The sequence below is a fragment of the Pleurodeles waltl genome, chromosome 5 (assembly GCF_031143425.1).
Source record: "Pleurodeles waltl isolate 20211129_DDA chromosome 5, aPleWal1.hap1.20221129, whole genome shotgun sequence".
Taxonomy (NCBI): Eukaryota; Metazoa; Chordata; class Amphibia; order Caudata; family Salamandridae; genus Pleurodeles; species Pleurodeles waltl.
The window spans coordinates 60,427,435-60,455,208 of NC_090444.1; the positions used below are offsets into that span (position 1 = coordinate 60,427,435).

General features: G+C 47.7%; 1 protein-coding gene across 1 annotated transcript in view; it reads right to left on the minus strand.

Moving 5' to 3' along the window:
• The window catches only part of LOC138297210 (WAP four-disulfide core domain protein 5-like), a 595,909-nt gene that overhangs the window by 410,190 nt on the left and 157,945 nt on the right, over window positions 1-27,774 (minus strand). Inside the window, exon 2 of the mRNA XM_069236700.1 lies at window positions 1,356-1,527. Within this exon, the coding sequence (XP_069092801.1) occupies window positions 1,356-1,527 (172 nt within the window). The remainder of the gene's footprint in view (window positions 1-1,355; window positions 1,528-27,774) is intronic.

Consider the following 27,774-nt stretch of genomic DNA (forward strand, 5'->3'; position numbering starts at 1 on the left):
TTCTGGAGACCCCCAACTGTAGCATTGCTGGAATCAGAGGACCTCCACTGAGTCATTATTGGAAGCCGGAGACCCCCGGCCTAATCTATTTCTATGATTTAAACCTCAAAAACAATACACAAAAATACAACTACAAGAACACACCAAATGCTTAAATATTGAAATATTTTGTTTAATTCACAACTCAATGTAGAAACAAAGTTTATACATTTTCATTTTTGTATCTTCATTTGTATATACTTTAATTTTAATATTATTTAATTTCGAAAAACAGTTAGGGACCCCCAGGGGTCAAAAGATTAGAAGTTGAGAACCATTGCTGTAATATTCACCTGACACACACCCCAGAAAGGACACCTTTCTTTAGGACAGATTAGTGGTATGCTGTCAATGAGTTCTGATTTTGAGAGACTAACACTCCTCATTAGGTTTGTACCACAGGCAGCCCAGCTCAGATTCTTCACCTTCCAAACCTGTCTGTAGGTCAGAAGATTTTAATGGAAACTTCAGTCTAGATCATTGGCTGTTGGAGGAGACAGACGACTGCAGATTTTCAAGCAAGGGAGCAGGTCATAAACATTAACAGTATTACTTTTACATGTCCATGCCAGGGACAGCATATCCAGGTTCTGGACGTCTGTGTTGCAACCTAATGCATCCCAGGAATGGTAGTCATGGTTCACTTCCACTGGACCAGCAAACATAAAAACAGTGAATATTGTGGACCCAAGAATGCAGGATTGCTTACTTCTGGCATAGAGCAATTGGTAGACTGCTAGTGCCATCTGAGTTCTTGAATTCCATATTGCCATGACACAGCCCTGACAAGTTTTCAAAGTCCAAGCACACCTGGCTGAACCAGTTCAGGTTTTTCTTGAATTAGGGCTTGTAGTTGTGTTTATCCCATTTTAAACCCAGAAGTACAAAAATCAGAATGCAAATAAAAAACGTGGCCTAGAGCAGCTAGTCAAGCTTGGATCTGGGAAACTTAGCAGCTGTAATGTCATTGATCTTCTTGTGGAGTACTTTTTGGAAGTCAGTAGTCAAGCCTCTTACAGAAGTACAAAGGCCTTGGGGGAGCGGCGGGAGCCATTACGTGTATCTCAATTGACTCCTGGGACCTACGTTATGTCCCTGACACAAATACACTTAATAGACATTTTTCCTTCTGTCAACTCAAACTCCTTACACCCCATCTCAAATAAATCGTTCCGTGACACACTTCACTCATCTGTAATAGTGCAGACGTCCCTGACACAACACAAGATCATTATTTTTTCTGAAAATCTAGACAAAAAGACACATCCTCCAATCAGATGTGAAGAGTAATGAAGGTCCAATCAATATGCACTCACCTGAAGGAGAGTCCACTCCTTCCACTGGAAGCATCGCGCAGAGCCCGAGGAGGGCGGCAAAGAGCAAGATGGCACCTGGAGTCTTCATCATGGTGTCGACAACAATAAACGAATCGCTCCTGCAACTTGGATTTATAGGAGTACATGGGTGGAAAAGGAGGGAAGGCTGACCCTGATAGTGACAAATGGAGACAGACCATCAGCTAAATATAACTTTTAAAAATGTACATGTCAAAATAAGAAGCGTTATTACAGAGGCAGTGCATTTTCAAACACGTTTTCTTCAATCTCTTCTCGTTTGCTAAGATACAAACATATATTTTGCAACACTGAAAGTATCTGTGGGGGGATTTGATGTGAGATAAATCCCATGCAGTGTTACTGATGAATCTTTTCCTATGGGCCTGCAAATCAGAGTGCATCCTTTCTATAGTCTTTTCTTTTACTTTCCAGGTTCTTCTGTGTCACTCTGGTGAGTTATTAAGATTTGCAGGGCATCACAACGAACAGGTTTTGGGCGGTCCCATTAACATATAGTTAGACAATTAACTTTTGCTTCCTTTTTAAAACTGGAGTGATCTTTGTTCCTACCTGGATATCGATTCTTCTATGAATTATCTCTTTATTTTTTTTTAGCACAGGCATCAAGGTACTTCTGCTGTAGGATCTTTCTTTTGGGTGTTAGAGTTCTGGAGCCGCTGACGTGAAGCTGCTACTCAGGATTCCTCAAAGAACTGGTAATTGGCTTTAACTTGGATGTGGCATGTATATGAAAGTTGTGACTTAGATGGCTGCTGATATTTACAAGATCTCAGGAAAGTTACCTCGAGATCTTGGAAGAAATGCATGCTTGTGAGCATTAATCTGTGGGTATGTTGCTCTGATGCCTGTCCTCCCAACTCAGGGAATGCAGCAATAGTAACCTTTGTTTTTTTCTAGTCTTTAGCTTTTTGGGATGATATCCATAGGTACAGGAGAATGTGGAAAAGCCAGAAGAAGCATTTTACATATTGTTCTAGGCAAGCTAGGCCAACAGAGAATCAATTCAGTCTTCTGACTTCTGTAGTAGTTGACAGTGTAAGGACTGTTCCAGTGTTTGGCTTACTCTCTATGTCTAGCTGGCTGTGGGTGGTAACATAACGCGAACCTAACATTGATGTCAATTAAATGGTGAAGAGTTAGCTAGAAGCTGAACACAAACCGGGTACCTCTGTAGGCAACTGGTTTGAATGGTATTCCATTGAGCAGACTTATTTCTTGTGAGAATTATGTGGGCAGTTTAGAACCTGATGGTACTTCTCTTAAAGAATGAAATGAGCCATTTTAGTTAAATTGTCTACAACAACTAGAACAGTGTAACCTATTTTGGATCATGGTAATCTGACTATTAAGTCCATAGAGACTGCTTGACGAGGGCCAGTTGAACTAGAATCAGCTGTAATAGAACCTCCAAATGTTGATTACTGGTTTTGGCAAATTGCACAGGCAGTAACAAATTCTTTAATGTCATAAGACCACCAAAAGTATCATTGCACTAACTGTAACATTTTCTTTTCTGCTGAGCAGTTTGCAAGGGGGCACCCGTTTGAAGCCTGAGTCTGCAGAGACTGTAGGTAAAAGGCTTACCCTCATCTTGGATGGCTCCTCCTTTTGGTTCACAATTAATATGGCCAATTTTAGACAGACCTTTCTTTAGAGAAGTTAAGAAGTCTATAGTACATATTTACAAATTATGTCTCAGCGAGGACTCTTAGTTGACTCTAGGTTGGAGATTTTATTTTGGACAGGAAACTCATACCTAGATAAGGTATTTTCTTTACAGTGATTTTCCAGGTGGATATTCAATGACAGTCTGATTCATTAAAGAATTGAATCCAAGACAATATTGTTATGGCTAGGGCTCAGGCTGACCTTAAACACTGGTAGTTAATGTGGTCAGTAGGAAGGAATGGTTTCTTACCTGTAACTCCAGTTCTCTCGTAGGGGTATTTCCATGATAGTCATAAGCACTGAATAGTTCCGCGCGCCTGCGGGGACCCCGGAGCACTGTTGTGTAGTATATTCTTAAGTGCAATCATCAGCTCCTTGACAAAAAAGGTCTGTGAAAAACACTTAAGAATAACAATGTGCAGCCTATGTGAACAGCTACACAGGCCAAATTGTTAGAAGAAAAAACAGTTGTAGTGTAAATTTCACGTTTAAACCTCTATTTATTCTATAAATACATAAATAAATACATTCTCATATTTTATTTACACCTCTCATGAGAATAAAACAATGTAGGGCAGTGTAGCCCATAGGCTGCCATTATACAGAATGAAAATAGAGCTGTGCCTTTAAGAAAAGTAAAGTCTTCCTGTTTCCCATCATGCACAGCAAAAGGCAGTTGCCTCAGTTCTTTTTTGGAGGCTATTAACCTGACATGAAGAAAAAACAAAACATTTGTTGGAGTACCAACCTCCATAATATTCATGTTCTATGTCAACTCCACCGGGGAGGAGGGAGGGTTGCTTATGACTATCATGGAAATACCCCTACGAGAGAACTGGAGTTACAGGTAAGAAACCATTCCTTCTCTCGTAGGGGATTTCCATGTATAGTCATAAGCACTGAATAGAGTAGCAAGCCCATCCCCATAACCGCGGTGGAGTAGATATAAGAATACTGAGAAAAACATGAATCATGCAAACAAATTCTTGAGCAAAGCCTGTCCAACCTGAGCATCTGCCCTAGCGTCTGTATCAAGGCAGTAATGCTTAGTAAAGGTATGGACCGACCTCCAAGTGGCAGACTTGCATATTTCTGCCAAAGGGACATTTCTCATCAAGGCTACAGTAGCTGCTTTCCCTCTGGTAGAGTGGGCTTTTGGCCTACCACCAAGGGATTTGTTTGCTAACTGATAACATAACATTATACATGAAACAATCCACCTGGATAAAGATTGTTTAGATGTGCCCAAACCTGTTCTGATTGGGCCATAGTTAATAAAAAGCTGTTGTGATTTTCGTAAGCTTTTTGTCCTGTCCAAGTAAAATTTCAATACTCTCTTTACATCCAGAGAGTGCAGAGTTCTCTCAGCAGGAGTAGCTGGATTCTGAAAGAAAGTCGGTAATGAAATTGTTTGGTTCACATGGAAGTCGGAGACTACCTTAGGTAGAAATTTTGGATGAGTTCTCATTACCACTTTTGCAGAATGAAAAACCGTGTAGGGTTCCTGAGCGCAAAGGGCCTGGATTTCGCTGACCCTACGCGCTGAAGTGATTGCCACCAGAAAAGCAGCTTTCCATGTGAGATGCTGCAGCGATGCCTTGAGTATCGGCTCGAATGGCGGCAGCATCAGACGTGATAAGACAACGTTCAGTTCCCATGGAGGAGAAGGCTTTCTAATGGGAGGAAAAACCTTCTTTAAACCTTCTAGGAAATCCTTAATAATCGGAATCCGAAAAAAGGAAGTTTGTGAAGGACTCTTTCTGTATGCTGTTATCGCCGCCAAGTGAACTTTTATTGACGACAGTTGTAAGCCCGATTTTGCCAAACTTAACAAGTATGGCAAGATAGATTGTTCTCCACAGGAAACCGGGTCAATGTTGTTGTGTAAACACCAAATGCAGAATCTCTTCCACTTGCTTGCATAGGCTGATCGTGTGGAAGGGCGGTTTGCTTCCTTCAGAATTTCCATACAGTCCTGAGGTAGGTTCAAGTGTCCATATTGCACTAGCTCAGGAGCCATGCTGCCAAACTCAACGATGAGGGGTTGGGATGAGATATCTGCCCTCTGAACTTCGTGAGAAGGTCCGGACGATATGGTAGCCTGATGTGTGGTTTGAGTGACCGGTGAAGAAGGTCTGGGAACCACCACTGGCGTGGCCACTCCGGAGCAATTAGGATCATTTTGGTCTGAGCATTGGACAGCTTCTGGAGAACCGCCGGAATCAGGGGAAGCGGTGGAAAGGCGTAAAGAAATGCTCCTGACCAGCTTATCCACAGGGCATTCCCCAGTGTCCCTGGATGGTAATATCTGGAGGCGAAGTTTTGGCATTTTTTGTTTTCTGGGGTTGCGAATAGGTCTGTAGAGGGGGTACCCCAGAGTGCGAAAATGGAATGAACGACGTCGTCGTGTAGTACCCATTCGTGGTTCTCGTTCATTACCCGACTGAGGGCATCCGCTTGAACATTCTGGATGCCGGGCAGGTGAGTTGCCACTAGCGACAGGTTCCTGGCTAGAAGCCAATGCCAGATTGTCTGAGCCTCTCTGGATAAAATTCTGGACCTGGTGCCTCCTTGTTTGTTCACGTAGTACATAGTGGCCACGTTGTCTGTCTGAAGAAGGAGAGTTTCCGTTCTCAGAGAGGGAAGGAAGGCTTTGAGCGCAAGGTGGACTGCGCGAAGTTCCAGCAGGTTGATGTGATAGAGACTCTCTCTCTGTGACCACTCGCCTTGGACTCGAAGATGTTCCATGTGCGCCCCCCATCCGAGCAGTGACGCATCTGTTACGATGGTTTGAGATGGAGGTCGTTGTTGGAACGGAATCCCCACCAAGAGATTGCTGGGTAGACACCACCACTTGAGGGATTGTAGGGTGTGAGGAGAAAGTAGGACTTTGTTCTCCCAATCGTCCCTCAGTTGACACCACTGATCCTCTAGATTTTCCTGTTATGGTCTCATATGGAGACGAGCATTGGGAACCAGATGGATACAAGACGCCATCGAGCCCAGTAGAGAAGCTATTATTCTTGCAGTGGCTTGAGGTCTTTCCTGCAGTTGTTTGCACTTTTGGAGAATCGATAACCGTCGTTCCTCCGAAGGAAACACCTTTCCTAGCCTGGTATCTACAATGGCCCCTAAGTAATGCAACCTCTGAACAGGTGTTGCTGTAGATTTCAGAAGATTGACTTGAAGACCAAGTTTTTGTAGCAGTTGTAGAGTCCATTCGAAATGCTGCTGTGCCTCGAGATAGCTGGAGGCCTTTATGAGCCAATCGTCTAGATAGGGGTAGACGAATATTCGCTGTTTCCTCAAGTGGGCGGCTACTACCGCCATGCATTTGGAAAAAGTTCTTGGCGCTGATTTTAGGCCGAACGGTAGAACTGCAAATTGGTAATGGCGTTTTCCGACGGTGAACCTTAGGAATTTTCGATGTTTCTTGGTTACTGGGATATGAAAGTAAGCGTCGCAAAGATCTATCGCACATAGCCAGTCGCCCTGACGTAGATGTGGGTAAATTTGGTGTAAGGCTAACATCCTGAATTTTTCTTTGCGAATCCATTTGTTTGCTGTCCTCAGATCTAAGATGGGACGAAACTCTTGTTTGTCTTTTTTCGGTACAAGGAAATATCTCGAATAAATCCCCTTCCCTTGCTGGCTGATGGGAACGGGTTCTATGGCTCTTTTTTGCAATAGGATATTGACCTCTAACTGCAGAGCTTCGAGATGGTGGTTGGCTGTTTTGGGTGGAACAGATGGTGGAGAACTGGTGAATCTGAGAGCGTAACCATGTCTCACAATATTCAATACCCAGGCGTCTGTTGTGATGCGTAGCCACTCGTCCAGATGATTTGAGATACTTCCCCCTACCGGAGTGGATAACGGAAGAGGGGGAAGCAAATATTCAGGGCTTAGACGTGGGAGCTTGTCGAGGTGTCTGGGTCTGAGGTGTTGAACGACCCCTTGTCGACCTTCTGGAGAAGCCCCTCTGATGCTGCTGCTGCTGCTGTTGCTGAGGGCGTGAAGACGACCAATGTGGAGCCTGATACCTGTGGGTGAACAGTCTTCTTTGATATGGGCGGAATCCTTTTCGCTGTTCTTTAGGTCGCTCCATGCCTACCGCTTTCAGGGTATCCAGCTCCGACTTCATTCTGGCCATCTCATCATCGGCATGAGAGCCGAACAAAGTGGAGCCTGAGAAAGGCAGGTTCTGTATCCTCTGCTGTGCTTCGGGTTTAAGCGATGTAAGCCGCAGCCATGCATGTCTCCTGAGCGCTATACCATGAGCATAGTTATGTGCGGATAGTGTTGAAGAATCCGCCGCAGCACTTATAATCTGGTTAGAAACCATAGCTCCCTCGCTCACGACCTCTAGGAAATCTTCCCTTTTGTCCCTAGGGAGATGCTCCGCGAACTGCAGTATAGAGTCCCAGAGGGATCGATCATATCTCCCTAATAAAGCAGTGGCACTGGCTGCTTTCATGGTGATAGATGCCGTCGGGCATACTTTTCTTCCTGCAGCATCGATCTTTCTGCTCTCTTTGTCTGGGGGAGCAGAGGAAGACCGTGACGTCGAATGCGATTTCTTCGCTGCCACTATAACTACCGAGTCTGGTACTGGGTCCGACCTCAAGAATAGAGGATCTTGCTCGGGTGGACGGTACTTTTTAATGAGTCTGGAAGGAGCAGACTTTGTTGTAGCCGGCGTGAGAAAAATGTCCATTGCTGGCTCAATAAGACCCGGAACCAGTGGAAGTAAAGGTCGTGAAGATGTCCTTTGATGTAAGGTCTCAAAGATCACTGATGTCGATGGGGCCGGAGCTGCTAGCGGGATATTCAGCTTGGTTGCCCCTCTCACTAAGACCTCCTGAAATGTGTTGACATCATCTATGGGAGACACTCTTGGGGACGGTGAGTCCGATAAGGTTGGAGAGTAGTCTCGTGTGGACGATGAAGAATGTCCATGATGTGATTCCTGACGACGGTGCCTCGAGGTAGATGTACGCCTCGAGGAATAACCAGAACGCCCTGCAGATCGCGTTGGAGTCCTCGGAACAGGTTCTGGAGGAGGCGCCGGAAGAGGAGCCGTAGGTGTTACCGGCGTCTGTGGTAATGGTGACTGCCTTTGCAAGAGCTGTGGTGATGCTGGAAGTAGGATAAGCGAGGCCGAGGATTCCGAGGTTGTATAAACCCTTCTAGGCCTCTTAGATGCTCTTCTCGACGTCGAAGCACTCCTCGACGTCGAACTGCGGTGACGCCGAGTGCCTCTAGACGTCGACTCGTCTCGCCGCTGAGAACCTCTCGACGACGAACCTCGACGTCGGTGCAGTGACGGTGAACGCCTCCGACGGCGAACACTCTCTCTCGACGGCGATCTCCCTCGCCGTGTCGACGGCGAGCCCGACTCGGATCTCCTTGGCGTGGACTGTGTTCGCCGTGTCGACGGCGACCCAGATCCTCTCGACGTCGGGTGTCTTTGCCGCCTCGACGGCGAAATAGCTGTCGACGGCGAACAATGTCTTTTTCTCGCCGGCGAAGCACTCCTCGACGGCGAACATGTTGGCGCCGTTCCCTGCTTCGACGTCGACGCTCTCGACGTCGTCGGAGATCTATGTCGTTTTTCAGCAGGTCTGGAAGGAGTCATGGAGGAAACAGGTTGAGCCCTGGTAGAAGTCTGACCTTCTCCTCGCTCTGTAGTGGAATGGCCACTTTTTCTCCTGTCCTCTCTCGCCTGAAGTCGGATCTTCTCTCTATCACGAAGGGTTCTTCTAGAGAAGGTTTTACAAATGTCACACGACTCCGGTTTGTGGCTGGATGGAAGACAAATTATACAGACCCTATGTGGATCTGTTTTAGCCTTCTTTCTTCCACAAGAAGGACATTTATCAAAAAGTGAAGGCATTTCTAACTAGAAAAACCTCAAAATTCTGTCAGAATTTAACAGAAATCAGTAGAAAATGATCACTCAAAGGTAAAAACGTCGAGTGAAAATGAAATTCAGAAGATATTTCAATGAATTTCTGTCACAAAAGCTTTTGTGAGGTAGAGCTCAATGCTTCAGGGTCCTGTCAGCAGGAGCCGGAAAAAAGAACTGAGGCAACTGCCTTTTGCTGTGCATGATGGGAAACAGGAAGACTTTACTTTTCTTAAAGGCACAGCTCTATTTTCATTCTGTATAATGGCAGCCTATGGGCTACACTGCCCTACATTGTTTTATTCTCATGAGAGGTGTAAATAAAATATGAGAATGTATTTATTTATGTATTTATAGAATAAATAGAGGTTTAAACGTGAAATTTACACTACAACTGTTTTTTCTTCTAACAATTTGGCCTGTGTAGCTGTTCACATAGGCTGCACATTGTTATTCTTAAGTGTTTTTCACAGACCTTTTTTGTCAAGGAGCTGATGATTGCACTTAAGAATATACTACACAACAGTGCTCCGGGGTCCCCGCAGGCGCGCGGAACTATTCAGTGCTTATGACTATACATGGAAATCCCCTACGAGAGAATAATAACTGTGTGGTGTACCCTGCAAAATAGAAGAAATAGATTCCATTCTTTGAAAGTCCTTTTTATGGCTGGCAGGTATAGCTCTGCAACTACATAACTGATTTAGATGGAAGCTAATGTACGAGACAGAAAGGCTACTGGGTGAAACTGGCATGAGTTAGGTTCCAGCTGCCATAGTGCTTCACCTATTGCTACTGAAGAAGCAACCTGCTTCTAACAAAAAAGGCTGCGTACAGTCTGGGTGCTTGCGTGTGGGTGCTGATAAAAAATTAGTTTTGAGGGTTCAAAAGCTGGCTCAGCTCTCCATTTCAATCAAAAGGTAAGCCTTTCCTTAATAGTCTTTTAATCAGTGCTACTCTTGTGGAAAAATGATGTTTTTAACGCCTGTAAAAATGATCAAAACCTAAGAAATGTTGTACTTCCTTTACACACACATAGGTGATTTCCACTGTGAGATTGTTTCTCTATTTTTAGAGGTCACAAATCGTAAAAACACGAAACAAAAAAGTTATTCTTTCTCAAGGCCAGTAATACCTCTCTGAATATTCCTTTAAATAGATTACAATGACATCAATGTACATGATAACATACATACATCTATGAGATCTTGCAGGACTTAATTCATGAAGACTTCTGATTTTCATATAGAGGATGGGGAATCATTATGCATTAACTTTTATTCATTACTTCCAAGCAGCAAGCACTTCAAAGTTCTAAAATGAGACCACTGCAGGACCACTGCATGACTCATAATAAGAAATACAGAGAACTCCGCCTATAAAACCCTGCAATATTCCGCCTTCTCCCTCTTTTGGCGCTGCTCATTGTTATTCAGTCCTCCTCAGCTTCCTTCAACTTCAAAATTGTTCCTTATGAATCTGCAACAAAACAAAGTAAGTAACATATTGTTCTGGAAAAAAATGCAATTATGTATATTCCAAATGCTAAATTATTACTTCTTATAAATGTTTTCATTAAACCACATACAAACATAATTTCAATTGAATTTCACAACAGCCTCCCCTTGTTTACAAATTTCATCCACTCCCCTCCAATCATTTCTTTTATTCCTGGGTAGGGAGGGAGTGATAATGCTAGTCTCCTTGTCTATAATAAAACCATGATTCTCCATTCACTAAAGCTAGGAGAATCTGCCTTTTATGACAAGACATGAGGTTAGCGTTATGCATGTTCAAAGGCTCTAAATGTGTATTATGAAACATGCTCCATATGTTTCAAACAGAATTTTCTGAAATGTCGGCATGTAACCAATCTGCAGCTTTTATTACCTACTCCAAAAGCGCTCCTATTGTAAAAATTCTACAAGCTATCGCGCTTTCCACTGAATGTGATTTAAATCTTTCAAAATTCACACCATTCTCCTTCAAGACCTCATTTACTCAATTTTCAATTGTAGCAACAGACACTGCTTTATAAGGTCTATAGTAACTATTTACAAATTATGTCTCAGCAAGGATTCTTGGTGACTCTAGATTGGACATTTTTATTTTGGACAGGAAACTCATACCTAGATAAGGTATCTTCTTTTCAGTGATTTTTCCAGGTGGATATTCGATTCAAATTGACAAATGACTTACACCATCACTCCTAAGTTCCTGCAGTTGTAACTCATATTCTTTCAAAGAATCTACCACACAAGATTTTGGGTTACTGTCAAATCTTGGATAGAAAATGGATTCTGACATTGTCTTCTCCACACATAAAAAAATACTCCTTCCGGCTGGAAAATTCTACTTGATATATCAAATGCCTGAACATCAGATGCTCTCCTAAAAGAAACTAAACCAATCACGGTTGCAAACTTAGATGTCAGTTCCCTTAAAGCAAAATATCTATTCAATAGCCAGGACTCAAACATCTTTAAAACCACATTAATATCCCAAACACTTTCATAACGAGACCTTGGAGGTCTCTTCAGAAGAATTCCTTTCAAATTCTGCAAAACATAGGACTTTTCCCAATAGATGATATATGCACCAAAGAATGACCTGCTGCAATTGCCGACCTGTAACAATTAACTGTCATATATGGAAAACCTTCCTGATATCTTCTAGACTAGAACATTTAGCAAACCTGAATCTGCCAGAGGATGCTACTCTCCATCTGTACCTACCAACATACCTTTGCATGACTCAATCAAAAAAGGCACTTGTACAGCCAACTCAATCAGTGACGGAAACCAAACTTGCTTCGCCCAAAAAGGTGTCACCAGTACTGACACTTCTATCTTCTCACGTGGACTTACGCCCTCTGTATCATTGCAAACGGTGGGAAAACATAAATGAGTAAACACATCTACTGTCATTGCTCCTGGATCTGGACGCCAGATCAACTATTTTTCCTTCTGAAGTGATAAACGGGAAGCACACAAATCCACTTCTATCAGTCCTAGACATGACTAGCTTCTGAAAAATAGTCTCTCCTCAACATCTACTCGTTACAAATTGCATAAATTCCAATCCACCACTAAATCCTCCTTCCCCAGTAAATACTGAGCTAGCACATGCATTTTGTTCTCCTGACAAAACTACCATAACTCCTACACAATCTCTGACTGCTTCTTTGACCTGCCTTCTCCTAACTTGTTTATGTAGGTTACAGCTGCTACATTGTTTATTTTGAACAAAATGGATCTTCCTTTCAACTTGTCTTTAAAACTACGAACAGCAAACAGTTTCCAAAGTGTTTATATGCTCTTCCTTCTCCTTCTCACTCCATTTCCCTCCAGTTTCCTGACCATACACATTGCACACTATCCAAAACTGCTTGCATCAAATTCTATCGCAAAATCTTGAACTGTCCCAGAAACTGCAGGGCTAGTCCAAGCAGCCACGTTTTCAAACCACCAGGTCAACTCCAACCTCACTTCCTCCATCATCTCTAAGTTGACTGCGTTCCACAAACATGTGCTGACCCAGCTACTTTTTAAGGTCTCAGAGCCCTGTAATGCAGCAGCCTATGAAAAACTGCTTGTATTCAAGAAGAAAGAAGACCAATGACACAGGCAAGATCTCTTAATATCACCTCCTTCCTTGTCTTCAATTGACATTAACTTCCTCTCCAGCAACTGCAATTGTATTTGCACTGTATCTATAACTAACCCAAAAGGCAATCATCTGTGAAGGGTGAAGGATCGATTTCTCCTGAAACTCAATCTTTCCAATAGTTCCTTCACCACAGACAAACGCGCTTGCAACATCTCCGCATTCTGATTCACAATAAGAATGTCGTCCAAATATATAACCATTCTCATACCTTGTTTCAATAGGAAACTTACAACCGACTCTAGAACTTTCATGAAACATCATTGTGCTGATGAAAGCCCAAATGGAAGACACTGGAACTGGTACAACTGACCTCCCCCCTAGCACTGAAGAAAACACTGACTCCTCCTATCTACTGGAAGTGAAAAATAGGCATCTTTCAGATCCAACTTCACCATCCGATCCAACTCCTGTAAAATGGCTCTCACCATATTAACGCCACCCATTCTGAAATGCTGGCAAATTTATTACTGGTCTCCAACCCTTGTCATTCTTTTCCATCAAGAAAGGGTACTTACAAAACTCTTTTTCTCTTCCACTATCCTTATATAACATCCTCTTTCTCTAGTAATGGACTTATTTCTTTTTCTACAATCTGTATCTGATCTTGACTGAACACCAACTCTCTTGGCTCTCTTTCCCTTTCCTGAAAAGGATTTTTCCTCTGTGAAATGTCTCAGCCTTCCTCCTACCTTTTCTTGGACAGAACCAGTAATTGTGCTTATATTCACCTTGTGGTGCTGAAGTTTGTTGACCTCTCCCTCTTGAGGTAGTTGTTCTTCTGCCTCTAACTCTCTGCAGATAAAATTCTCCACCTGACTGGTAACCTCTATAAACTTCTATTCCTTGATTATATTGGGCCCTAAAATTACCTCTGCCAAAAGGTTGCCCTCTCCTTCTGGTCCTACCATATAAATTGCTTCAACTGAAAACTGTCCTCATCAATGTTTGAGCTTTATCCAAAGCTGTAAAAGTGCAGACATCTTTGCCTAGGTATTTTACCATGTATTCTCCAAACAATAGAGCTTTGGCCTCCTGCAAGGATTCTTTAAGCGTTAAATCACTTAACTTCCGGCTTCAGCACATTAAGACTGTGATTCTCCTCTCTGCAATCAGAGTGGTGTTTGCATTTCCCAGAAAAGCAAACAGCCTTCTGACTCCATCCTCCTAGGAACTCAATATTCATGTCACTTCAGTTGACATAGGCCTATTCCACCAAAGCAAAAATATGTGCCAACAGACCCAAAACATCCTAACTTCACATTGCTTTAAAGCACCCTGCAATCCTTTTCTTGGATCTCTTCCAATTTTACATATTTTTTTATTAATTCAGGATCCATATTTGGGGTCATAGTCTCCTTTTCACCAATAACAGGTCTTGAACATTCCGTCCTCATAACAGTTCTCTCCTCTCGCTCTAGAGGTCTCCTGATTGTTTTATATATTCTGCCACATGTTTCAAGGGACATCAATCTGAAATTTGCGGCTAACTCACATCCTTTGGGTAAGATATTTTTCAACCAGTGGTAGCTGGTGAAGCTTAAAAGTGGTGGGGTAAATGCCTGCCTCGGGTTTGACAGAGCGATGAAAGCATGAAAACCTCCAAATAACACCTTTTATAGCACAATTTACACACAAATTGGTATCAAAATCCAGAGATTCCAAAGAGACCTAGAGAAATATTACAATACATTTATGGTCTGACAGAACAACCTTAGGACTGTTTGTGGTTCACAATCCCTAAGAAAAACTTCCAAAAATAGTGGGAAGGCATTATGTTTTAAGCACAGTTTAGCTATTTATTAGGTTTCTGAAGATTATTTAGGTGCTACTACCATCTTTGATCATTACTTACTTTGTATTGCTGCAGATCTGGCTGAATGAGAACAATGACTTCTCCGTACTATTAAGTACAGGTGAGTAAGTCAACAAACTAAGATGGGGAGCTGAGGCAGCAATGAGCCAAAACTTTGGTTTGGCTTTAAGGGCCTGTCCACAGCCATGAAACTGTTTGGCATGTAAATCATGTAACAAACATCATGTAAAATATGATAAAGTCTCTTAAAAGTTCAAGCAAGTGTATTTCTTTAACAAAGGGAAGCGTTTCACCTGATTATATCAGTATCTTCAGAGACATTTATTAGAAGTGATAGTTTTTAAAAATATATTTCTGCCCACTAACTACGATGCCAGTAGTGAACCAAGAGGCAAGCCAGTTTTCATGCACAACTTAAACGTGGGGTAAGTTGTTAATATGCATGTGGCAACACTGTGTAGTAAAGACAAGAGGTTTTTGTACAGGACGCATCCTGAACTCATGCATTAGAAGATGGTCTCATAAGTGATAATGAAGAAAAAGGAGTAATGGCAAAATAAAATAATTGTCTGAGATCACACAATTTGGTCAAGTGGGGAAGCCTGAATTGAGAAAACTGTTTCTGGTTTCACCATGTATAATTCAGCCACTTGATGACCAGCTCATTCTCTCATCTAATTTACATCAATGGTTAATGCTCTATCTTTAATTTTGAGGGATGGGTGGGACTCAAAAGCCAGACACAGTTTTCAATTTCTGTCTCTAGAGGTTTTTCAATCTGTCTTTACTCATGCAGTTACATGACAGTCGTAGGAGTTTACTTGCAGAGCGGAAAGTTTAACTGTAAACTGAGTCAAATTAGAATTAATTTATAATTATTTTTTCTTTGACAGGTTTAATTGTAAACAGCAAAATAACTTCACCTGCACATTTGCTTAAGAGAGCTCCAACGGTTTTCTGTGATCACCTTACATACCGGCATCAGAAAGAGGAATCAAGAGGTTTTAGTTTTAATGCTGATGGAAACGTCTGACATCATCAGGACGACACTGAGCTGTTACGGCCTGTGCCCATGAATCTGCTATTGTGCTGGGCTGTTTCCCTTCCCTATTTCACCATGGAGCTTAACGTGTCTCTGTGGGTGATTTAGGGATGGTGAAAAGAGCGCCCTAACATACAGATAAAACAATTTGTTGGTGAAAGCGGCACCTTTAGGCAAAGATCTCTTAAGAAAAGACAGTAATGTTACCCTTTTTGCTTAGGGAACAGAAAGATGATTTTTTAAAACAAATATATCACCCTACGCCCCCCGGAAGAATGCAAAGACAATAGAAAATGAGTGTTACCATTGTAATATATTAAAAGCAACTAGGCAGAAATATATATATACACCATGTACAAAATATATACCAAGCATAGTAGTCCAGGTAGTGCTCTAATAAAGTCCGTGGAACACTGGGACCACACGGTATGGGCGAGGCCCACACAAGATCCCCGACCATGACGGAGAGAACACTGCAGGGGCATCAGAGAGCAACTAAACAGGCACCTCAGGGGAAGGGAAAGGGGAGGCACCTCAGCCGCTTGAGTGGACGACGCCAAATCCACGAGGGGGCCCACATGCCCACTGCTCCATCCTGGGGAGTGCAAAGCCACAGTGTCTTAAGTCTTTACAGTGGGTGGCTAGCCCACTGTTCAATCCTGGGGAGTGAAAAGCCACAGTCTCACAAGTCTCTACAGTGGGTGGTTTGCCCACTGTTCAATCCTGGGGAGTGCAAAGCCACAGTCTCTAAGTCTCTACAGTGGGTGGCTTGCCCACTGTTCAATCCTGGGGAGTGCAACGCCACAGTCTCACAAGTCTCTACAGTGGGTGGATTGCCCACTGTTCAATCATGGGAAGTGCAAAGCCACAGTCTCACAAGTCTCTACAGTGGGTGGGTTGCCCACTGTTCAATCCTGGGGAGTGCAAAGCCACAGTCTCACAAGTCTCTACAGTGGGTGGTTTGCCCACTGTTCAATCCTGGTGAGTGCAAAGCCACAGTCTCTCACTCTCAAGTGGATGGATCTCTCCACTGGTTCTGGAGGGGGCATGGTGCCCAGAATGCTTCATCCTGCTAAGGACAGAGGTAGTGGATGGATCTCTCCACTGGTTCTGGAGGGGGCATGGTGCCCAGAGTGCTACATCCTGCTAAGGACAGAGGTAGTGGATGGATCTCTCCACTGGTTCTGGAGGGGGCATGGTGCCCAGAGTGCTTCATCCTACTAAGGACAGAGGTAGTGGATGGATCTCTCCACTGGTTCTGGAGGGGGCATGGTGCCAAGAGTGCTACATCCTGCTAAGGACAGAGGTAGTGGATGGATCTCTCCACTGGTTCTGGAGGGGGCTTTGTGCCCAGAGTGCTTCATCCTGCTAAGGACAGAGGCAGTGGATGGGTGCCCAGAGTACTTTATCCTGCTAAGGACAGAGGTAGTAGATTGATCTCTTCACTGGTTCTGGAGGGGGCATGGTGCCCAGAGTGCTTCATCCTGCTAAGGACAGAGGTAGTGGATGGATCTCTCCACTGGTGCTGGAGGGGGCATGGTGTCAAGAGGGCTTCATCCTGCTAAGGACAGAGGTAGTCGATGGATCTCTCCACTGGTTCTGGAGGGGGCATGGTGCCCAGAGTGCTTCATCCTGCTAAGGACAGAGGTAGTGGATGGACTCAGTTGCGCCAGTGCCCTTGCTGCTCATGGGCCAGTGGTGCTTGAGACAGCGGTGCCCTGTTCAGCGGTGTTTGAGATAGCGGTGCTTGAGACGGCGGTGCCCTGTTCAGCGGTGTTTGAGATGGTGGTGCCCGGTGCAGCGGTGCTTGAGACGGCGGTGCCCTGTTCAGCGGTGCTTGAGACGGCGGTGCCCTGTGCAGCGGTGCTTGAGACGGCGGTGCCCTGTGCAGCGGTGCTTGAGACGGCGGTGCCCTGTTCAGCATTGTTTGAGACGGCGGTGCCCTGTGCAGCGGTGCTTGAGACGGCCGTGCCCTGTTCAGCGGTGCTTGAGACAGCGGTGCCCTGTGCAGCGTTGCTTGAGACGGCGGTGCCCTGTTCAGCGGTGCTTGAGGCAGCGGTCTCCATTGCAGGGACTCAGCAGCTGGCGGTCCTTCATGGCTCAGCGGGGCTTTTGCTGGCGGTACTTCATGGCCCAGCGGGGCTTTTGCTGGTGGTCCTTCACGGCCCAGCGGGGCTTTTGCTGGCGGTCCTTCATTGCCCAGCGGGGCTTGTGCTGGCGGTGGCCTCCTGGGCAGGTGCTGGCGGGCCACTCCTGGGCAGGTGGGCTGGTGCTGGCAGGCCCCTCCTGGGCAGGTGGGCTTGTGCTGGCGGTCCTGTCTTGGGCAGGTGGGCTTGTGCTGGCGGACCTGTCCTGGGCAGCTGGGCTTGTGCTTGCGGTCCTGTCATGGGCAGCTGGGCTTGTGCTTGCGGTCCTGTCCTGGGCAGCTGGGCTTGTGCTTGCGGTCCTGTCCTGGGAAGCTGGGCTTGTGCTGGCGGGCCTGTCCTGGGCAGCTGGGCTTGTGCTTGCGGGCCTGTCCTGGGCAGCTGGGCTTGTGCTTGCGGTCCTTTCCTGGGCAGCTCGGCTGGTGCTGGCGGTCCTGTCCTGGGCAGCTGGGGTGGTGCTGGTGGTCCTGTCCTGGGCAGCTGGGCTTGTGCTTGCGGTCCTGTCCTGGGCAGTAGGGCTGGTGCTGGAGGTGGCCTCCTGGGCAGCAGGGATGATGGTGGTCTTCTCCGCTGTGCTGCTCTTCCCAGACTTGCCGGGTTTCTTGTGGCCCTTCCCCACCTTGGAAGGTAAGGTGTCACAGCTGACTCCACACTCCCACCGGGACCCCTTGGAGCGGCTTTGGTGGCTGGAGTCTTCCCCCTCTCCCGCCGGGCACTGGCCAACATCTGATGCTTCACAGGTGGGGGACTGTCTGTGCTGTGGCTCCGTGCCACACTGGCTGCCCTGGTGGCCGGGGCACTCCAGATTCCGGTGACTACAGGCACCACTGGTCCCGGAGATGTTGTGGCTGAGGTGCTAGTTCGGGACCTAGGAGACGGACGGGGTGGGGGAGGTGTGGGAAAGAGGTCAAGGTTGGACAGGAAAAGTTTTTTGGACACACTGGGACGGGTAGCTGGAGGGGGTTTGGGAGTGGAGGAAGAGGTGGTGGTTGTAGGAGGTGTTCGTTTGCTGACTTTGAGTGAAGGTGCATGCGCTGGAGGCTGTCGTGAGGTGGATGGCTGTTGGGTGGGTGTGTGCCTGCATTTGTGTATCTTGGGAGGGGGCGTCACAGACACACTGGGAGAGAACACGGGATGTGTGAATGGTAGTGGGGGTGGTGACTGCACGTGAGCGGGGTGTGGTGGTGGGTGTGCTGGAGAGGGACGTAGTGGCTGTAGAGGTAGTGCATGCAGGTGTGAGTGTAGACGAGACTGGGAGGGAGGAGGGAGACGAGGAGGAGGGGGACACAGTGGAGGCAGTGGATGTTGGTGTGTCTGCATGTGTGTGATGCTTGCGTGAGTGCCTGTGGGATGTGTGGTGCTTATGTTTGCCTGAGCTTCCCTTGTGTGTTGACATGTGTGCATGCTGGTCTGGTGGTGTGCTTGGGATAGGCTGAGGTACAGGGGATTGGGTCGGGGTGGAGGAAGTTGGAGGGGGGAGGCTAGACACAGGGACAATGGCTGCCATCAGTGCCGAGGCCAGAGTCTGAAAAGCTTGCTGAAGGGCCGCCTGACCAGAATGAATGCCATCCAGGAATGCATTTGTTTGTTGCAACTGCCTTTCTACACCCTGGATGGCATTCAAAATGGTAGACTGCCCAACAGTGAGGGACCTGAGGAGGTCAATGGCCTCCTCGCTGAGGGCAGCAGGGGTGACTGGGGCAGGGCCTGAGGTGCCTGGGGCGAAGGTGATGCCCACCCTCCCGGGTGAGCGGCACAGGGCGAAGGCATAGGGGCTGCTGGGAGGGCGGGGCTGGAAGGGGGGGTGGCGGCTGTACCTGTAGATGGGGGAGGCACAGATGTTGCCGCCACCACAAGGGAGCTCCCATCAGAGGACGAGTACGTAACACTGGTCTCAGCTCCTGTCCCCGCCATGGAGCTCCCCTCGCCCTCCGTCCCACTGGTGAAGTCCGAGTCCGTAGTGTGGCCCTCCATGGCCATGTGGGATGCAGCCCCCTGGTGCTCCGGTGCCACTGCTCCTCCGCCTGATGATGCTAATGCACACAAGAACAGGGAGACCATAAAAAGGTGGTGGGGGGGACGACAGAAGAAAGACGTGTTGAGTGTATGCATTACCGCTACCGTTGGCGGACACGACAGACACACAAACCCCCTGCACCACGCCGCGCTCTTTAGCTCCACTGTTCAGTTCAAGGCTATGGATGACACCTGCACACATAGATGACACAGGGGCATGACTAGGTGTACTTGGCACTCTACAGAGGTAGGGTGGGGTGCCACATGGCCTGCCTTACGGAGGGACCTTGCATACGGAACTCGCCCTGGCCTAGGGAAAACCACAGCCCACCTCCCCCACCCAGACACCTCCAGTGCGCGCCTAGTCAGCAGAATGAGAGTGTACTCACCCCCTTGTGGCTGCTGTGATGCCCTCAAGCGCCCATCCAACTCCAGGTAGGCCACCGCCAGAATCCTGAACATCAGGGGGGTCATGGTGCGACGGGCACCCCTCCCACGTTGGGAGGCCATCCCAGCTGAGCCTCCGCCGTCTTCTTGCTCCAGCGGCGAATGTCCTCCCATCTTTTCCAGCAGTGGGTGCTCCGTCTGTGGTAGACCCCCAGGGTCCGGACATCTTTGGCGATGGCACGCCAAATATCTTTTTTCTGGTGGGCGCTGACCTACATGAATTGTACAGGGGGAAGAGTAAGTAATTACCAACTGCACCATCAAAATGATTGGCCCCCATCCCTACCCTTGCCATGTGGCACATGCATTCACCGTCGTTTCATGCACGCCGCACTCTCCCCCCTTCCTTCTTACATCCAGCCCTCTCCACACAGGCATAGCCCATACAACAGGCTCACTGTGTACTTACCTGTTTGTCTGGAGGATCGTAGAGTAGTGTGTACTGGGGGAGGACCCCATCCACAAGTTTCTCCAACTCCTCCGATGTGAAGGCAGGGGCCCTTTACCCAGACACTCAAGCCATTGTCTCTTCCAGACCGAGGTCACAGCAGCACTTGCAGTGTAGGACCTCTTCTGTCGAAGATCAGGTTTTGAGTGATTGAACAGATAGAAAATGGCAGTCACGTTCGTGGCGGTGCGTACCGTCACCGCCGGCATACATCGTCATTGGCTCCTGGGATCCAAAGGGGCCAATGTTAACCAATGCAGCATTGCGCCGCGATCTTCGACCGCCTACGGCGACGGTGTACAACGCCAGCGCAGTTACCTCACATCCCACTGTCCCACTTTAGAGGTCAGGCAGCCGTCATTTCAGGGGCCCACATGGCTTAATTTTCAACTGCGTCACACATACCTAGGCCTAGACTCTACACACATACAGGCCACCTTTTGTGTATGAATGGTGTTCTGTGTAAACTGTGGGTAGGTACTTCTGAGTTGTTTGACTCTGTGCTCGCTGTTGTCCTTCATAGGCACCGTCCGCTGGGACATGTGAGGAGACGGCGGCATCCTCCGGTGTACCGACCGTTGGTGGACCTGTCGACAATGGAGGAGCGACATGTGATTATCGAGTACAGGCTTGACCGTGCCACAATCCAGGAACTGTGTACCCAGTTGGAGCCAGACCTGATGTCAGCAATCCGCCATCCCACTGGAATCCCCCAAGTGCAGGTGCTGTCAGTGCTCCATTTCCTTGCAAGTGGGTCTTTTCAAACAACAGTGGCCATTGCATCAGGGATGTCCCAGCCTATGTTTTCCAATATATTGTCCAGAGTGTTGTCTGCCCTTCTGAAACACATGCAGAGCTACATCGTTTTCCCTCAGGTGGAGGACTTGCCTACAGTGAAAGGTGATTTCTATGGCCTGGGACACATCCCCAACATCATAGGTGCCATTGATGGGACCGATGTGGCTTTGGTCCCCCCCCCCCCCCACAGGAGTGAACAGGTGTACAGAAACCAGAAGAGTTATCATTCAATGAATGTACAGATGGTATGTTTGGCAGACCAGTACATCTCCCATGTGAATGCCATGTTCCCTGGCTCAGTGCATGACGCCTACATCCTGCGGAATAGCAGCATCCCTTATGCGATGGGTCAACTCCAGAGGCACTGTGTGTGGCTATTAGGTGAGCACCTGGAAGCAAGACAGTGGGAATGGTTGTCTGGGTCTGGGGATATCCCTACAGGTTAGTGGGTGTCTAACAGTTGTCCCTCGCCATTTGCAGGTGACTCTGGTTACCCCAACCTGTCATGGCTACTGACCCCAGTGAGGAATCCCAGGACAAGAGCAGAGGAACGCTACAATGAGGCCTATGGGTGAACTAGGAGGGTGATCGAGCGGACCTTCGGCCTCCTGAAGGCCAGGTTCCGGTGCCTCTATATGACAGGTGGATCCCTATTCTACTCACCAAAGAAGGTGTGCCAGATCATCGTGGCCTGCGGTATGCTTCACATCTTGGCTTTGCAACAACAGGTGCCTTTTCTGCAGGAGGATGGTCCAGATGGCAGTGTTGTGGCAGCTGTGGAGCTTGTGGACAGTGAAGACGAGGAAGCAGAGGAAGAAGACATGAACAACAGGGACTCAGTGATCCAGCAATATTTCCAGTGAGACACAGGTAAGAGTACAGACCTGCCTACTACATGTACTTTAACACTACTACCTCTCTACTGTCTGTCGTTTTCACCCAGTGTATGGTCATTGAGTTGTCACTTTCCCTTACGATTTCACAGATGTGGGTCCCACTGTGTGACATCTGCTTAGATTCCTCATGGACTAGAGCTGTGTGACATAGGTATGTTGACATTACAATTGAAAGAGCATTTTGTCACTGTAATTGCTAATACACTATTTCGAAATCACAGACAGACTCCAGATTGTTTTGTGCTTTAAGTGTGTTTATTTAAGTGCTCAGTATTGGAGGGGGTAGTAAAATGGTCAGGGGTGATGGTGGAGGAATGTCCATGACAGAGTCCAGTCTATTGGTCTCACAGTTGCATTGTCCAAAGGGGCATAGGAAGTGGAGCTGGGGCAGTTTAAGTATGGACAGGGTGACAAAGTGGGACAGTAGGATGACAATCAGGGTGGTCTCATTTCTTGGCGGGGATCTTGGCATCGTGCTCTGTCTTGTCCTGGATCTCAGGGACCGTTTGCAGGGTGGTTCTCCCTCTGCAGGGGGCGGGGTGCTGGTGTGGCGGTCCTGTGGCGAGGCGTCCTGTCCACTAGCACCGGCGGAGGTGGTGGGCAGTTCATCGTCCATGCTAGTGTCAGGGGCCCCTTGTAGTGCCACAGTGTCCCTCCTGGTGTTCACAAGTTCCTTCAGCCCATATACTGTTCCTCCTGCAGGCACTGGGTTTCCTGAAACTTGGCCAGTACCGTTGCCATCGTCTCCTGGGAGTGGTGGCAGGCTCCCATGATGGAGGAGAGGGCCTCGTGGAGAGTGGGTTCACTTGGCCTGTCGGCCCCCTGTCGCATAGCAGCCCTCCCAGTTCCCCTGTGTTCCTGGGCCTCCGTCCCCTGGACTGTGTGCCCACTGCCACTGCCCCCAGGTCCCTGTTGTTGTTGGGGTGGTGGGTTAGCCTGGGTTCCCTGTAGTGGTGGACACACAGCTGATTGACGTGTCCTGGGGACGGAGGTATGGGCCCGCTGGGTGGGTGCTGTGCTGGTGTTTCCAGAGAGGGGAAGCTCTGTGGTGGCCTGTGACAGGGTGAGGGGAACCGACTGTCCAGAGGTCCCCGATGGGCCGGGCTGGTCATCTAGATCCATTTGGACAGAGCTGCTGTCATCACTGTGGGCCTCTTCTGTTGGTGGTGTGGACATGTGTGGACCCTCCTGTCCGGTGACGTTGGGTAGGGGTCCTGCAGGGGTATAAAAGGATGGTTATTACATCTGTGTGTGCCATGGTGTGCAATGGGTGGGTGACCATGTACCCCAGTGCTTGCATTCCTGTGTGGGACCTTGTGTGATGATGGTTTAGGGGGTTGTATGGGTATGTGCAGTGGGCATGCTTTAGTGATGGGTATCCATGATTTGTTGTTGCATGCAGGGCTTGGTGTTGGGACGGGTGGTTTGTGATGTTGGGACATATGTGAGGAGTTGGAGTGCTAAGGGGGTGAGGGTGAGGTATGTGCTGGCATGCAGGTAGGGTGGGGATGTAATAGTTAAGATTTGTCTTACCAGAGTCCATTCCTCCACCTACTCCTGCAAGGCCCTCAGGATGCATAATCGCCAAGACCTGCTCCTCCCATGTTGTTAGTTGTGGGTGAGGAGGTGGGTGTCCGCCGCCAGTCCGCTGAACCGCAGGTGGTGTCTTGAGACCACGGAACGCACCTTCCCCCGTTGGTCGTTACACCTCTTTCTGATGTCCTCCCGATTTCTTGGGTGCTGTCCCACTGCGTTGACCCTGTCTACTATTCTTCGCCATAGCTCCATCTTCCTTGCAATGGAGGTGTGCTGCAACTGTGATCCGAATAGCTGTGGCTCTACCCGGACGATTTCCTCCACCATGACCCTGAGCTCCTCCTCAGAGAACCTGGTGTGTCTTTGCTGTGCCATGGGGTGGTGTAGGTGATGTGTGGGGTGGAGTGTGTGGTGATAAGTGTGATAAGTGTGCTGATATGTAGTGGTGTGTTGTGTGAGGTGCGTGGAAGTTCTGTGGGTGATGGTGTTGTGTGCCTGTGGATGCTGTTGTTCTTGCTGGTGGTGTCTCTCTCTGGTCTTCTCTCGGTAATTTTCATCATAGGGGTTTGTGGGTGATGTGGGTGTGTGTTTTGTATTGTATTGGGTGTGTGGGAGTGGTGTGTGTATGTGTATCAGGTGTGTGTATTTGGAATTGTCAAATGTGGCTGTGTTTTGTAAATGTGTGTGTATTTTGAGCGCGGCGGTGTGTACCGCCAATGGAATACCGCAGTTGAAAGACCGCCGCGTGGATTCGTGGGTCGTGATAGTGTGAGCGTATTTCTGTTGGCATGACGGTGTAGGTTTTGTTATCGCCAGTTTATCACTGACCTTTGGTGTGGCGGACTTGTGTCTGAATTTTTGCGGATTCCGAACTGTGGGTCATAATAGCTGTGGCGGATTTCCGCGGCCGCGGCTGAGTGTTGGCAGTCTTCTGCACGGCAGTAAGCGGCTTTTACCGCCAATGCTGTAATGAGGGCCTTATAGTCTTAATGGACAAGAATGTAAAGGTTCAAAAGGTGAACCCATTAAAAAAGCTACAAGTAAATTTAAATCCCACTGGTGCATAAGAAACGGAGTGGGAGGAAACTTATTAGTAAGCCCCTTCAAAAACCTTAATACTAAAGGGGATTTGAATAACGAGGGTTTATCAGGTAGGCATAAAAAGGCTGAAAGAGTCGATAGATAGCCTTTGACAGTAGCGACTGCACAACCCTGCTGTGCCAAAGACAATGCAAACAACAATATGTCAGAGAAATTAGCTTTTAAAGGGCTAATTTGCTTCTCTCCACACCAAGCAACAAATTTTGCCCATCTGCCAGCATAGATAGATTTGGTGGAGTGTCGCCTGGCCAATAAAATAATGTCCACCACTTCCAGTGGGAGAGAAAAGGAACTCTGGTTGCCCCGTTCAATCTCCAGGCATGAAGGTGCAGGCTCTGTAGGTGGGGGTGTAGAACCTGCCCCTGCGACTGCGAGAGGAGGTCTGCCCTGTGAGGGAGACGGAGCGGTGGGCACAGTGAGAGTTGGAGAAGGTCTGTGTACCACACCCTTCTTGGCCAATCCAGAGCTATTAAAATGACTTGGGACTAGTCTTGGTGAATCTTCCTCAGAACCAGAGGAATCAAGAGTATGGGGGGAAACGAGTAAAGCAACTGACCGTTCCAGGACATCTGAAATGCGTCCCCCAGTGCTCCTTGTACTGGATACTGGAGGCTGCAGAACGACAGGCAGTGCGCGTTCTCCCGAGTGGCAAACATATCTACCTGAGGAAACCCCCACATCCGGAAGATGTAAAGGATCAGGTCTGGATGGAGTCGCCACTCTTGATCGTCTGAGAAGTGCCGACTTAGACTGTCCGCACGTACGTTTAGAACTCCGGCTAGATGATTTGCTACTACGCAAATCCGATGGTCCTGAGCCCAGGACCAGAACCGCAGAGACTCTCTGCAGAGAAGGTACGACCCTACTCCTCCCTGCTTGTTGACATACCACATCGCAGTAGTGTTGTCCATCCGGACTTCGACCAACTTAACGCAAAGGGAAGGGAGGAAGGCCTTGAGAGCCAAAGGTATCGCCCGCAATTCCAGCAGATTGATATGAAACATCTGCTCCACTGGAGACCAATGACCTTTGATCTCCAGGTCCCCCAGATGAGCTCCCCACCCTAGAGTGGAAGCATCCATTATAACTGTGGCCACTGGTGGTGGAAGTGAAAACGGCCTTCCTTGGGAAAGGTTGCTGTCCACAGCCCACCATTGTAGATCCGCTGCAGTGTCTCTGGAGATCTTTATCGACTCCTCGAGATCCCCTTTGTGCTGAAACCACTGCCTGCGGAGACACCACTGAAGAGCCCTCATGTGCCAGCGTGCATGAGTGACCAACAGAATGCATGAAGCGAACAGACCGAGCAGACTAAGGACCTTGAGGACTGGAACTACCGCTCCACTTTGAAACATTGGAATCAATGCCTGAATGTCCTGAATCTGCTGTGGCGGAGGAAAGGCCCGATCCAATGTCGTGTCCAGTACTGCCTCTATGAACAGGAAGCGCTGAGAGGGCTCTAGGTGAGACTTGGGTACATTTATCGAAAAACCCAAATCGAACAACAACTGGGACGTTATCCGTAGGTGATGCAGCACAAGCTCTGGAGACTTGGCTTTGATCAGCCAATCGTCCAGATAAGGGAAAACTGCTATTCCCCTCCTTCTGAGATCCGCTGCAACCACCGCCATCTTCTTTGTGAAGACTTGAGGTGCTGAAGTACAACCAAAAGGCAGGACAGGAAACTGGTAGTGTTGCAACCCCACCACAAACCGGAGATACTTCCTGTGCGACTTGAGAAGGGGAATATGGAAATAAGCATCCTGCAAGTTGACAAACACCATCCAATCCTCCTTGTTCAAAAGCACCTGTGCTAGAGTCAGCATTTTGAATTTCTCCTGTTTGAGGAACCAATTCAAAATCCTCAGGTCCAGGATAGGTCTCAAACGACCATCGTTCTTGGGGATCAGGAAATATCTTGAATAACATCCCTGACCCCTTTCCTGCTCCGGAACCAACTCCACAGCACCTTTTGATAATAGGGATAGAACCTCCTGTTCCAACAACAGGAGATGGTCTTCTGAACAAAAAGAAAGACGGGAGGGAAGGGAGGAGGAGTCTCCCGAAAGGGAAGGGCATAGCCTTTCCTCACAATACTGATGACCCAAGAGTCTGATGTGATCGACTCCCACATGCGAAGAAAAACAGATAATCTTCCCCCTACAGGAGAGACATGAGATGCAATGGTGAGAGGACTAAGGTTGCTTCCCCTGCTGTTACCCCCCGAGGAAGAGGAAGAGGATGGGTGCTGCTGTTGGGTGGCCCCTCTAATGCGGGCTCTACCCCGCTGTAAGGAAATGCCTCCTTGGCATGGTTGCCCCCTGACTTTTTGCCTTTGCTGATGCTATGTTTACAATTGAAAGTGTGCTGAGGCCTGCTAACCAGGCCCCAGCACCAGTGTTCTTTCCCTAACCTGTACTTTTGTATCCACAATTGGCAGACCCTGGCATCCAGATAAGTCCCTTGTAACTGGTACTTCTAGTACCAAGGGCCCTGATGCCAAGGAAGGTCTCTAAGGGCTGCAGCATGTCTTATGCCACCCTGGAGACCTCTCACTCAGCACAGACACCCTGCTTACCAGCTTGTGTGTGCTAGTGAGAACAAAACGAGTAAGTCGACATGGCACTCCCCTCAGGGTGCCATGCCAGCCTCTCACTGCCTATGCAAGTATAGGTCAGTCACCCCTCTAGCAGGCCTTACAGCCCTAAGGCAGGGTGCACTATACCATAGGTGAGGGTACCAGTGCATGAGCATGGTACCCCTACAGTGTCTAAACAAAACCTTAGACATTGTAAGTGCAGGGTAGCCATAAGAGTATATGGTCTGGGAGTTTGTCAAACACGAACTCCACAGCACCATAATGGCTACACTAAAAACTGGGAAGTTTGGTA